The sequence below is a fragment of the Dendrobates tinctorius genome, unplaced genomic scaffold, assembly GCF_039654945.1.
Source record: "Dendrobates tinctorius isolate UK_male_01 unplaced genomic scaffold, ASM3965494v1 ptg000257l, whole genome shotgun sequence".
Classification (NCBI taxonomy): domain Eukaryota; kingdom Metazoa; phylum Chordata; class Amphibia; order Anura; family Dendrobatidae; genus Dendrobates; species Dendrobates tinctorius.
Genome location: NW_027361924.1, coordinates 4,376,205 through 4,390,765, shown reverse-complemented (window position 1 = coordinate 4,390,765; position 14,561 = coordinate 4,376,205). Strand labels below are relative to the sequence as shown.

The 14,561-nt window shown below is 49.7% G+C and overlaps 1 protein-coding gene across 1 annotated transcript in view; it reads left to right on the top strand.

The window, feature by feature from the left end:
• MYO15A (myosin XVA) overlaps positions 1–13,479 on the top strand; it is a 77,920-nt gene extending 64,441 nt beyond the window's left edge. Inside the window, exons 58-62 of the mRNA XM_073558701.1 lie at positions 3,430–3,563; positions 5,914–6,047; positions 6,332–6,465; positions 6,770–6,910; positions 11,828–13,479. Of these exons, the coding sequence (XP_073414802.1) occupies positions 3,430–3,563; positions 5,914–6,047; positions 6,332–6,465; positions 6,770–6,910; positions 11,828–11,929 (645 nt within the window). The 3' untranslated portion in view covers positions 11,930–13,479. The remainder of the gene's footprint in view (positions 1–3,429; positions 3,564–5,913; positions 6,048–6,331; positions 6,466–6,769; positions 6,911–11,827) is intronic.
• The last annotated feature ends 1,082 nt before the right edge of the window (positions 13,480–14,561 follow it).

The following is a 14,561-nucleotide window of genomic DNA, read 5'->3' as shown; positions in this document are numbered from 1 at the left end:
CATCCCTCATCTACACCAAGAGGGACGTGTATACAGGGGGCACCGATCGTCCCTCATCTACACCAAGAGGGACGTGTATACAGGGGGCACCGATCGTCCCTCATCTACACCAAGAGGGACGTGTATACAGGGGGCACCAATCATCCATCATCTACACCAAGAGGGACGTGTATACGGGGGCACCGATCATCCCTCATCTACACCAAGAGGGATGTGTATACGGGGGCACTGATCGTCCCTCATCTACACCAAGAGGGACGTGTATACGGGGGCACCGATCGTCCCTCATCTACACCAAGAGGGATGAGTATACGGGGGCACCGATCATCCCTCATCTACACCAAGAGGGACGTGTATACAGGGGGCACCGATCATCCATCATCTACACCAAGAGGGATGTGTATACAGGGGGCACCGATCGTCCCTCATCTACACCAAGAGGGATGTGTATACGGGGGCACCGATCATCCCTCATCTACACCAAGAGGGACGTGTATACGGGGGCACCGATCATCCCTCATCTACACCAAGAGGGAAGTGTATACGGGGGCACCGATCATCCCTCATCTACACCAAGAGGGATGTGTATACGGGGGGCACCGATCGTCCATCATCTACACCAAGAGGAAAGTGTATACAGGGGGCACCGATCATCCCTCATCTACACCAAGAGGGATGTGTATACGGGGGCACCGATCGTCCCTCATCTACACCAAGAGGGACGTGTATACGGGGGCACCGATCATCCCTCATCTACACCAAGAGGGACGTGTATACGGGGGCACCGATCATCCCTCATCTACACCAAGAGGGATGTGTATACGGGGGGCACCGATCGTCCCTCATCTACACCAAGAGGGATGTGTATACGGGGGCACCGATCATCCCTCATCTACACCAAGAGGGACGTGTATACGGGGGCACCAATCATCCCTCATCTACACCAAGAGGGATGTGTATACAGGGGTACCGATCATCCCTCATCTACACCAAGAGGGACGTGTATACAGGGGGCACCGATCGTCCCTCATCTACACCAAGAGGGATGTGTATACGGGGGCATCATAATGTCTCCTCATCTACACCAAGAGGGACGTGTATACGGGGGCACCGATCGTCCCTCATCTACACCAAGTGGGACGTGTATACGGGGGCATCATAATGTCTCCTCATAACAATTACTGTGACACTTGGGGTACAGGATAATGACACTGACACTTGGGGTACAGTATAATGACGCTGACACTTGGGGTACAGGATAATGACACTGACACTCGGGGTACAGGATAATGACGCTGACACTTGGGGTACAGGATAATGACACTGACACTTGGGGTACAGGTTAATGACACTGACACTCGGGGTACAGGATAATGACACTGACACTTGGGGTACAGGATAATGGCACTGACACTTGGGGTACAGGTTAATGACACTGACACTCGGGGTACAGGATAATGACACTGACACTTGGGGTACAGGATAATGGCACTGACACTTGGGGTACAGGTTAATGACACTGACACTTGGGGTACAGGATAATGGCACTGACACTTGGGGTACAGGTTAATGACACTGACACTTGGGGTACAGTATAATGACACTGACACTTGGGGTACAGGTTAATGACACTGACACTGGGGGATCAGGATAATGACACTGACACTCGGGGTACAGGATAATGACACTGACACTCGGGGTACAGGATAATGACACTGACACTTGGGGTACAGGATAATGACACTGACACTTGGGGTACAGGATAATGACACTGACACTTGGGGTACAGGATAATGGCACTGACACTTGGGGTACAGGTTAATGACACTGACACTTGGGGTACAGGATAATGGCACTGACACTTGGGGTACAGGTTAATGACACTGACACTGGGGGATCAGGATAATGACACTGACACTCGGGGTACAGGATAATGACACTGACACTTGGGGTACAGGATAATGACACTGGGGTTCAGGATAATGACACTGACACTCGGGGTCCAGGATAATGACACTGACACTTGGGGTACAGGATAATGACACTGACACTTGGGGTACAGGATAATGACACTGACACTTGGGGTACAGGATAATGACACTCAGGGTACAGGATAATGACACTGACACTCGGTACAGGATAATGACACTGACACTTGGGGTACAGGATAATGACACTGGGGGTTCAGGATAATGACACTGACACTCGGGGTCCAGGATAATGACACTGACACTTGGGGTACAGGATAATGACGCTGACACTTGGGGTACAGGATAATGACACTGACACTTGGGGTACAGGTTAATGACACTGACACTCGGGGTACAGGATAATGACACTGACACTTGGGGTACAGGATAATGGCACTGACACTTGGGGTACAGGTTAATGACACTGACACTCGGGGTACAGGATAATGACACTGACACTTGGGGTACAGGATAATGGCACTGACACTTGGGGTACAGGTTAATGACACTGACACTTGGGGTACAGGATAATGGCACTGACACTTGGGGTACAGGTTAATGACACTGACACTTGGGGTACAGTATAATGACACTGACACTTGGGGTACAGGTTAATGACACTGACACTGGGGGATCAGGATAATGACACTGACACTCGGGGTACAGGATAATGACACTGACACTCGGGGTACAGGATAATGACACTGACACTTGGGGTACAGGATAATGACACTGACACTTGGGGTACAGGATAATGACACTGACACTTGGGGTACAGGATAATGGCACTGACACTTGGGGTACAGGTTAATGACACTGACACTTGGGGTACAGGATAATGGCACTGACACTTGGGGTACAGGTTAATGACACTGACACTGGGGGATCAGGATAATGACACTGACACTCGGGGTACAGGATAATGACACTGACACTTGGGGTACAGGATAATGACACTGGGGGTTCAGGATAATGACACTGACACTCGGGGTCCAGGATAATGACACTGACACTTGGGGTACAGGATAATGACACTGACACTTGGGGTACAGGATAATGACACTGACACTTGGGGTACAGGATAATGACACTCAGGGTACAGGATAATGACACTGACACTCGGTACAGGATAATGACACTGACACTCGGGCTACGGGAAAATGACACTGACACTTGAGGTACAGGATAATGACACTTGGGGTACAGGATAATGACACTGACACTGAGGTACAGGATAATGACACTGACACTCGGGGTACAGGATAATGACACTGACACTTGGGGTACAGGATAATGACACTGACACTTGGGGTACAGGATAATGACACTGACACTCGGGCTACGGGATGATGACACTGACACTTGGGCTACAGGATCATGACACTGACATGGGGTACAGGATAATCACGCTGACACTCGGGCGCCTCCATCTTCATGTTGGGATGTTCTTGCTCCGCAGGTGTTACCGGATTACTTGAAAGGACTTTTTAATGTTTTTTCTCATGCTAAACCCACCGAGCCGCAGTTTCAGCAGATATCGAGACTGGCAGCTTTGCAGCATCGTGCCAAGGACAGTGTCTACCTGCCGACTGCGTGCGTATCCGCCTCACCACCTTATTCCTTTGGCTCCCTGTATATAAGTATTTCTATTCATCCTGCTTGATGTAGCAAACATAGCACAGCCTCCACATATAGCACAGCCTCCACATACAGCACAGCCTCCACATGTAGCACAGCCTCCACATGTAGCACAGCCTCCACATGTAGCACAGCCTCCACATACAGCACAGCCTCCACATGTAGCACAGCCTCCACATGTAGCACAGCCTCCACATGTAGCACAGCCTCCACATACAGCACAGCCTCCACATGTAGCACAGCCTCCACATATAGCACAGCCTCCACATATAGCACAGTCTCCACATATAGCACAGCCTCCACATACAGCACAGCCTCCACATGTAGCACAGTCTCCACATATAGCACAGCCTCCACATGTAGCACAGTCTCCACATATAGCACAGCCTCCACATGTAGCACAGTCTCCACATATAGCACAGCCTCCACATGTAGCACAGCCTCCACATGTAGCACAGCCTCCACATGTAGCACAGCCTCCACATATAGCACAGCCTCCACATATAGCACAGCCTCCACATGTAGCACAGCCTCCACATGTAGCACAGTCTCCACATATAGCACAGCCTCCACATACAGCACAGCCTCCACATGTAGCACAGCCTCCACATATAGCACAGCCTCCACATATAGCACAGCCTCCACATGTAGCACAGCCTCCACATATAGCACAGCCTCCACATATAGCACAGCCTCCACATGTAGCACAGCCTCCACATGTAGCACAGCCTCCACATATAGCACAGTCTCCACATACAGCACAGCCTCCACATACAGCACAGCCTCCACATATAGCACAGCCTCCACATGTAGCACAGGCTCCACATGTAGCACAGCCTCCACATACAGCACAGCCTCCACATGTAGCACAGCCTCCACATGTAGCACAGCCTCCACTTATAGCACAGCCTCCACATGTAGCACAGCCTCCACATGTAGCACAGCCTCCACATGTAGCACAGCCTCCACATATAGCACGGCTTCCACATATAGCACAGCCTCCACATATAGCACAGCCTCCACATGTAGCACAGCCTCCACATGTAGCACAGCCTCCACTTGGAGCACAGCCTCCACATATAGCACAGCCTCCACATATAGCACAGCCTCCACATGTAGCACAGCCTCCACATATAGCACAGCCTCCACATATAGCACAGCCTCCACATGTAGCACAGCCTCCACATGTAGCACAGCCTCCACATATAGCACAGTCTCCACATACAGCACAGCCTCCACATACAGCACAGCCTCCACATATAGCACAGCCTCCACATGTAGCACAGGCTCCACATGTAGCACAGCCTCCACATACAGCACAGCCTCCACATGTAGCACAGCCTCCACATGTAGCACAGCCTCCACTTATAGCACAGCCTCCACATGTAGCACAGCCTCCACATGTAGCACAGCCTCCACATGTAGCACAGCCTCCACATATAGCACGGCTTCCACATATAGCACAGCCTCCACATATAGCACAGCCTCCACATGTAGCACAGCCTCCACATGTAGCACAGCCTCCACTTGGAGCACAGCCTCCACATATAGCACAGCCTCCACATGTAGCACAGCCTCCACATGTAGCACAGCCTCCACTTGGAGCACAGCCTCCACATATAGCACAGCCTCCACATGTAGCACAGCCTCCACTTGGAGCACAGCCTCCACATATAGCACAGGCTCCACATGTAGCACAGCCTCCACATATAGCACAGCCTCCACATGTAGCACAGCCTCCACATGTAGCACAGCCTCCACATGTAGCACAGCCTCCACATGTAGCACAGCCTCCACATGTAGCACAGGCTCCACATGTAGCACAGCCTCCACATGTAGCACAGCCTCCACATATAGCACAGTCTCCACATATAGCACAGCCTCCACATGTAGCACAGCCTCCACTTGGAGCACAGCCTCCACATATAGCACAGCCTCCACTTGGAGCACAGCCTCCACATATAGCACAGCCTCCACATGTAGCACAGCCTCCACTTGGAGCACAGCCTCCACATATAGCACAGCCTCCACATGTAGCACAGCCTCCACTTGGAGCACAGCCTCCACATATAGCACAGCCTCCACATGTAGCACAGCCTCCACATATAGCACAGCCTCCACATGTAGCACAGCCTCCACATGTAGCACAGCCTCCACATATAGCACAGCCTCCACATGTAGCACAGCCTCCACATGTAGCACAGCCTCCACATGTAGCACAGCCTCCACATGTAGCACAGCCTCCACTTGGAGCACAGCCTCCACACCATTCATTGAATAAGCCCCTGTGTCCCTTCTTCTGCAGTCGGGAGGTGCAGGACTACATCCCCAGCCAGTACTACAAGGTGGTGAAGCCTCAGTCCTGGCTGAACATGGTGATGCATCATATGCAGCAGATCCAGCCTCTCAGCCCACACCAGGGACGGGCTCAGTTCTTAGGTAAGAAATGGCTAACACTTATATTGCTTAACTGGCAATTCCTAGATTTGCTTCTTATGGCAGAATTGCTCCAGTTATGAGCAATGGAGCACAGGTACTTCTCTATGGCGGCAGCGACTGCCCCTATTGCCCGGCAGGACTGTGCCAGGATCCTGCCATTATATCCGCAGAGTCTCGATTCTCTTCCAGATTCTACAAGTGAGCTTTCCCTTGGGAAAATTGTTATATAAGCGATTGCCTTACACGCAGGGCTGAGCTCATACATTGCCGGCTTCTTCCCGCAGGTCTGGTCAGCGCTTTCCCCATGTTCGGCTCCTCTTTCTTCTACATCCAGAGTTGTAGTAACAACATGGTCATCTCTCCGTGCATCCTGGCCATCAATCAGAACGGCCTCAACTTCCTCAACAAGGAAACCCACGTATGTATCTAGGACGATGACTGACCCTAAGGGTCCGTGCGCACAGCAAAGCCGCACACAGATCCTGTATGGCGGTACACAGAGGCCCATATTACATATGCACTCTATGTGCCGCCATATGGTGCTTCCATAAAGCAACATCTGGCCTTATAACTGTATTGGGTTTTTTCCAAAAATAAAGCCTAAAAGGGTCGCCCCAATAGTGCATTTGTATGATCACCGGGGGGTCAGTATGCAGGAACCTCCCCGATTCACAATCAACAATACCGTATTGTATCTGGTCACTTTTATCGCTGTTTTCCAGGAGCTGATGGTGACGTTCCCTCTGAAGGATATCCAGAGCACTAGGACGCAGCGTCCCGCCCCGGGGCTCAGCTACCCTTACGTTGACATCATGCTGGGTGATATGATGTCACAGCGGGTAACGCAGCTGCAGCTGGAGCAGGTAAAGCAGCGGCTGCCCGTCATACGCTGCGTCATCTAGCACCGATGGAAAGGGGAACCATTGCGGAAATAGCACTTAGTTACCCTTTTCCCACCTTCGTAGTATAAAAGTAGCCATCAATCAGTGCATAATAAAGTTCTGCACATCCTGTGGGTCAGTTCCTCACCGTTATCAGGATCTTTGCTTGCTGTCAGTGAATGGAAGCTAGAAAGCCATTCACTGACTGTAAGCAGAGATCCTCAAAGTAGTGAGGAATTGAAAACACAAAGTATCTTAGAAATCTGTAAAACTTTTATTTCCTTATACAAGGGGTCATCTCATTATTTTCCATGATGAAAATAATAATATCTTTTGCTTCAATATAAAGTTTTCTTCTGTTTCCATCTTTATAACTTGTCTCTTCTGTCTATGGGACCTCTCATGTCACTTCTTGTCTTCTACTTTGCCTGTGGACCCCGAGTCATAGCCGGTAGCGGTGGGTACGTTACTAATTTCCACTTATCATTCATCAATATTCATTAAATTCATCTCATCATTTAGGGTCGTTAGTGGAATTGTACATTTGGAGTAATGGCGGCACATATACAGTAAAGGTGTCTATACACATGCAATAATTGTCACCATCAGCCCTTTCCTCTCTTCCCCCTAATACATAAATGCTGTGCTCGCATGTCTTCTCTGTGCAGAAAGCACAATAATCCGCTGCCAGATGCCTATGGCAGCTGCTTATCTCCCATGGAAACAAAGGATTGGGCATGTTAAAATCCAACATGTCCTATCTTTCTTTCTTCTAGCCTCTGCCACGAGGGGAAGAGTAATTTTACCATTGTACCACTAAGGCCTGTTTCACACTTCCGTTTTTGACCATCAGTCAAAATCCGCCGTTTTTTTAAAAAAACGGATCCGCCATTTTTGTTGGCGGATCCGTCTTTTCCCCATAGAGGTGCATTACCGGCGGATCTTGACGGATGGCCATCCGTTGGATCTGTTTTTTTGCGGATCCGCCAAATTTTTTGCGTCCGCCAACATGCCTGGACGGACCATGCAACTTTTTTTGGCTGCAGGATCCGCATTTTACAGTGTGCATGCCCGGAGGAAGGAAGTCAGCCGGAAATTTAACCCTGAAATCCTTTCTGAAGGACGGAAAAAATTCTCTCTCTCTCTCGCTCTCTTTCTCTTCCCCTCTCTCTCTTCCCCTCTCTCTCTCCTCTCTCTCCTCTCTCTCTCCTCTCTCTCTCTCCTCTCTCTCTCCTCTCTCTCTCCTCTCTCTCTCCTCTCTCTCTCTCTCCTCCCCGGGCTGCGGTTCCTTTAAAATTCTTCATTCAACGGATCCGTCAAAAAAACGGTCTGGTGGCATCCGTTCACATCAGTTACCAACGGATCCGCTTTCCGCCATTTTGGCGGATTTTAACTGACACAAAAAACTGAAGTGTGAAACAGGCCTTAACACATTAGGCCCAATTCACAACTCCATTTTTCATGTCCGTATGTGGTCCGTTTTTTAAGGACCCGAAATAGGGACACACGCACACTCATTGTATCCAATGGTGGGGCGCACGTGTCAGGTTTTTCAAATGGACCGTGTCTGTGTGGGAAAACAAGCTGACGCCCATTTTTTTTATCAGCAGTATGGGCCGCAAAACGTCCCACACACGTACACACTGATGACACACGGATGACTTCCGTGTGTCATCAGAGTGACATGTACCGGCACCTTGGAAAAAGCGGTACAGTTAGCGCTGTTCCCAGACATCGGGTGCTGAAGAAAGCACTGATCATTGTCGCCTAGTCTCCCTGAGCTCAGTGCGACAAGGCGACAATGATGTGAGTTGTATTCAGCACCCGCTGTGTACAGTGCGTGGATAATTAAGAATTAAATTAAAAAAATTGGTGTGTGCTCCCATGTCTAATTTCTATGCTGCATTTCATTCCAAGCATGTCACACTGACAGCACACGGACAGCACGCAGACATGGACCACGGATCTCACCAGTACTGGCTTTTCCAGTAACAAAATCATCAGGACGTCTGAAGGAGGCCTTAGATAGGGCTGCAGAACGGCACCTGCCTTGAAATAAAGCACAACTGAGACATGTCATACCATAGAAAGCCACACCGTCTCCTCACTATAACATTTCACGAAAGTTTAGGACCCCGGTAATGTGGTGATGCATTATATCATGGCTCCGACAGAAGGACTTTTTTATTGCACCCTAATAGTCATATATCATTGACATGTGAGGTCATCATCTCCATTCCCACCTGTAGGGGACGCATTATTCCCACCTGTAGGGGACGCATTATTCCCACCTGTAGGGGACGCATTATTCCCACCTGTAGGGGGCGCATTATTCCCACCTGTAGGGGACGCATTATTCCCACCTGTAGGGGACGCATTATTCCCACCTGTAGGGGACGCATTATTCCCACCTGTGGGGGGACGCATTATTCCCACCTGTAGGGGACGCATTATTCCACCTGTATAAGGGACGCATTATTCCCACGTGTAGGGGACGCATTATTCCCACCTGTAGGGGACGCATTATTCCCACCTGTAGGGGACGCATTATTCCCACCTGTAGGGGACGCATTATTCCCACCTGTAGGGGACGCATTATTCCCACCTGTAGGGGACGCATTATTCCCACCTGTAGGGGGCGCATTATTCCCACCTGTAGGGGACGCATTATTCCCACCTGTAGGGGACGCATTATTCCCACCTGTAGGGGACGCATTATTCCCACCTGTAGGGGACGCATTATTCCCACCTGTAGGGGACGCATTATTCCCACCTGTAGGGGACGCATTATTCCCACCTGTAGGGGACGCATTATTCCCACCTGTAGGGGACGCATTATTCCCACCTGTAGGGGACGCATTATTCCCACCTGTAGGGGACGCATTATTCCCACCTGTAGGGGACGCATTATTCCCACCTGTAGGGGGCGCATTATTCCCACCTGTAGGGGACGCATTATTCCCACCTGTAGGGGACGCATTATTCCCACCTGTAGGGGACGCATTATTCCCACCTGTAGGGGGCGCATTATTCCCACCTGTAGGGGACGCATTATTCCCACCTGTAGGGGACGCATTATTCCCACCTGTAGGGGACGCATTATTCCCACCTGTAGGGGACGCATTATTCCCACCTGTAGGGGACGCATTATTCCCACCTGTAGGGGACGCATTATTCCCACCTGTAGGGGACGCATTATTCCCACCTGTAGGGGACGCATTATTCCCACCTGTGGGGGGACGCATTATTCCCACCTGTAGGGGACGCATTATTCCACCTGTATAAGGGACGCATTATTCCCACGTGTAGGGGACGCATTATTCCCACCTGTAGGGGACGCATTATTCCCACCTGTAGGGGACGCATTATTCCCACCTGTAGGGGACGCATTATTCCCACCTGTAGGGGATGCATTATTCCCACCTGTAGGGGACGAATTATTCCCACCTGTAGGGGACGCATTATTCCCACCTGTAGGGGACGCATTATTCCCACCTGTAGGGGACGCATTATTCCCACCTGTAGGGGACGCATTATTCCCACCTGTAGGGGGCGCATTATTCCCACCTGTAGGGGACGCATTATTCCCACCTGTAGGGGACGCATTATTCCCACCTGTAGGGGACGCATTATTCCCACCTGTAGGGGGCGCATTATTCCCACCTGTAGGGGACGCATTATTCCCACCTGTAGGGGACGCATTATTCCCACCTGTAGGGGACGCATTATTCCCACCTGTAGGGGACGCATTATTCCCACCTGTAGGGGGCGCATTATTCCCACCTGTAGGGGACGCATTATTCCCACCTGTAGGGGACGCATTATTCCCACCTGTAGGGGACGCATTATTCCCACCTGTAGGGGACGCATTATTCCCACCTGTAGGGGACGCATTATTCCCACCTGTAGGGGATGCATTATTCCCACCTGTAGGGGACGAATTATTCCCACCTGTAGGGGACGCATTATTCCCACCTGTAGGGGACGCATTATTCCCACCTGTAGGGGACGCATTATTCCCACGTGTAGGGGACGCATTATTCCCACCTGTAGGGGACGCATTATTCCCACCTGTAGGGGACGCATTATTCCCACCTGTAGGGGACGCATTATTCCCACCTGTAGGGGACGCATTATTCCCACCTGTAGGGGACGCATTATTCCCACCTGTAGGGGACGCATTATTCCCACCTGTAGGGGGCGCATTATTCCCACCTGTAGGGGACGCATTATTCCCACCTGTAGGGGACGCATTATTCCCACCTGTAGGGGACGCATTATTCCCACCTGTAGGGGACGCATTATTCCCACCTGTAGGGGACGCATTATTCCCACCTGTAGGGGACGCATTATTCCCACCTGTAGGGGACGCATTATTCCCACCTGTAGGGGACGCATTATTCCCACCTGTAGGGGACGCATTATTCCCACCTGTAGGGGACGCATTATTCCCACCTGTAGGGGACGCATTATTCCCACCTGTAGGGGACGCATTATTCCCACCTGTAGGGGGTGCATTATTCCCACCTGTAGGGGACGCATTATTCCCACCTGTAGGGGACGCATTATTCCCACCTGTAGGGGACGCATTATTCCCACCTGTAGGGGACGCATTATTCCCACCTGTAGGGGACGCATTATTCCCACCTGTAGGGGACGCATTATTCCCACCTGTAGGGGACGCATTATTCCCACCTGTAGGGGACGCATTATTCCCACCTGTAGGGGACGCATTATTCCCACCTGTAGGGGGTGCATTATTCCCACCTGTAGGGGACGCATTATTCCCACCTGTAGGGGACGCATTATTCCCACCTGTAGGGGACGCATTATTCCCACCTGTAGGGGGGTGCATTATTTCAGTACCTCTTCTAACCACCTAATCTCCGTTTCCTACAGGGCTTGGAGTTATGCCGGGTGGTCGCAGTCCACATGGAAAACCTTCTCCTAAGTCGTGATAAGCGGCTCACGCTGCCACCCAGTGAGATCACGCTGCTCTGAACGCCACCATAATGGCCAGGACTAGACGGTGACACTCTGCACTTTAGATTTTGGCATTGGATGACTTGTACACATTAACATACCCCACTCACGCTGTAAATGTGCGCACCATGCTAGAGATAGGCAAGGACAAGCTTACCATAGCATCTGCTATGGGGTCTATGGATAGAAGGACCCCCCGACTCAGGATGGATCCACACCTCATGGACGACTAGCATCTTTGCAGGATTCCCCTTCACAGGAGCATGTTAGCAAATTTGGGATGCCATCTTGTAGGCAACACACCATTTTTGTGATTACAATCTATTTTTCACTGTCACTGGTGCCCCCTAGGTGGTTTTTTTTTTTCAATCAGTGAATACGATTTTTTTTCTCACTATTTTTTATTAGTTAAAATACTTGGTGCCCAATTCTCTAATATATATTTATGGCAGCCAGATTACCATTTGTCTGATACAGAGCAATAAATCCCCTAGGATTATGTCTGTCTGCAGCCACCACTATTGGGAGCTCCCTGTATACAGAGATACATGATAAGATCCTGTCTGCAGCCACCACTAGGGGGAGCTCACTGTATACAGAGATACATAAGATCCTGTCTGCAGCCTCCACTAGGGGGAGCTCCCTGTATACAGAGATACATGATAAGATTCTGTTTGCAGCCACCACTAGGGGGAGCTCCCTGTATACAGAGATACATAAGATTCTGTCTATAGTCACCACTAGGGGGAGCTCCCTGTATATAGAGATACATGATAAGATCCTGTCTGCAGCCACCACTAGGGGGAGCTCCCTGTATACAGAGATACATGATAAGATCCTGTCTGCAGTCATAACTAGGGGGAGCTCTCTGTATACAGAGAAAAATGATAAGATTCCCTCTGCAGTCACCACTAGGGGGAGCTCCCTGTATACAGAGATACATGATAAGATCCCGTCTGTAGCCACCACTAGAGGGAGCTCCCTGTATACAGAGATGCATGATAAGATCCTGTCTGCAGCCACCACTAGGGGGAGCTCCCTGTATACAGAGAAAAAAAAGATCCTGTATGCAGCCACCGCTAGGGGGAGCTCACTGCACACAGTTTATGCATTGAACTCAATAATAAGACTGTATGCACTGAACTCCCTCTAGTGGTGGTTACAGGCAGCTTTCTGGATCCTCAATGCATGAAAATAATAGGTTGGGATTTGCTGGACTTACGAAACTTGCCCAGGAATCATTTACACTGAAATTATGTCCCATTATATTATTTTTGTATTACAAATTTTAGTTTTTTTTTTTTAGAACACACAACTTTTTTCTTGGTGTCATGTACAGAAACTATTGCATTAGAGGGGCGTCTAAGGGTCACAGGGGTCTGATTGACATAACCAAATGTTCTATTTTTGAACTGTTCCTATGTTTCCACTTTTGTCCTATTTTTTTAGTAATTTTTGTTGGTTTTATAACTTGTGTATTTTTTGTGTAATTGAGATTCAATTTTGTAATAGTTTTTTCACTCTGTTGTAATAAATTTTTTTTTTTTTTTCTTCTATTTACTGATGAATAAATGTTTTACCAAAACTTTGACCTTTCTCTCTGTAATATAAAGTAAAAATTGAGTGCAAGTACTGAATTTATAGACGGGAACACCCCCATAATTTGACACTGGGTGCAGCAGGTGTGAAACAACATTGTGTGGCCGAAACCTCGCCAATCTGTGGCTGTCAAAGGCCACTCAGTTTATAATTGGCCGCCCATGGTGGCTGCACCCTTAAATTTCATGCTGTGGCTGTCTTATTAGGCAGCCAATGGCCACACAATTCTGAAAGTATAGGGAGGTATTGCCTTTAAAATTGTGCATCTATTGGCCGCCACTTGCAGGCATGGATGAAGCACAACGCATTTCACTCCAGCTCTGCAATTGATTGCTTTTACCTACACTGTTCCATTGTAACAATCTGCAGTACAGGACCTGAATCTGTACTTTGTAGGACCACCTTTTGCTGCAATTACTACTACAAGTCTTTTGGGGTCTGTCTCTTGCATATCTAGGGGTGATATTTTAGCCCCTTCTTTGCACACTCGCTCTCGCTAGTTGAGATTGGATGCTTTCATCTAAGCCTTCCAGTGTAGCGCTGTCAAGAATTTTAGGATCAGTGTCCTGCTGGAAGGTGAACCTACAACCTTTTTACAGCCTCTAACAGGTTTTCATCCAGGATTGCCCTGTATTTAGCTCCATCCACCTTCCCATCAACTCTGAAAATCTTCCCTGCCCCTGCTGAAGAAAAGTCTCCCCACAGCATGATGCTGCCACCATGTGTGATGGTGGGTATGGTGTTTTCAGGGTGACATGTTCTGTTACTTTTCCGCCACACATGGTGTTGTTACACCCGGTCCCCGTCCTGGCGCTGCGCTCAGGTCGGCCGCTGCTCTACGTTCTGGGCACTCACCTCGAGCCTCTCATGCTGCTGCTCAGCATTTTGTTCTCCCTCCTGCCTCCTCCTCCTGGCATCTTGTGAGGAGATCTGTGGCTAAGGCTATTAGGGCACGCCCGCCTGCTCTCTTGCCTTCTTAAAGGGGCGGCGTGCATTATTCAAAAAATGCAATCAACCAATGGCAGCGCACTGGCTGCTATTTCTGGCCTCT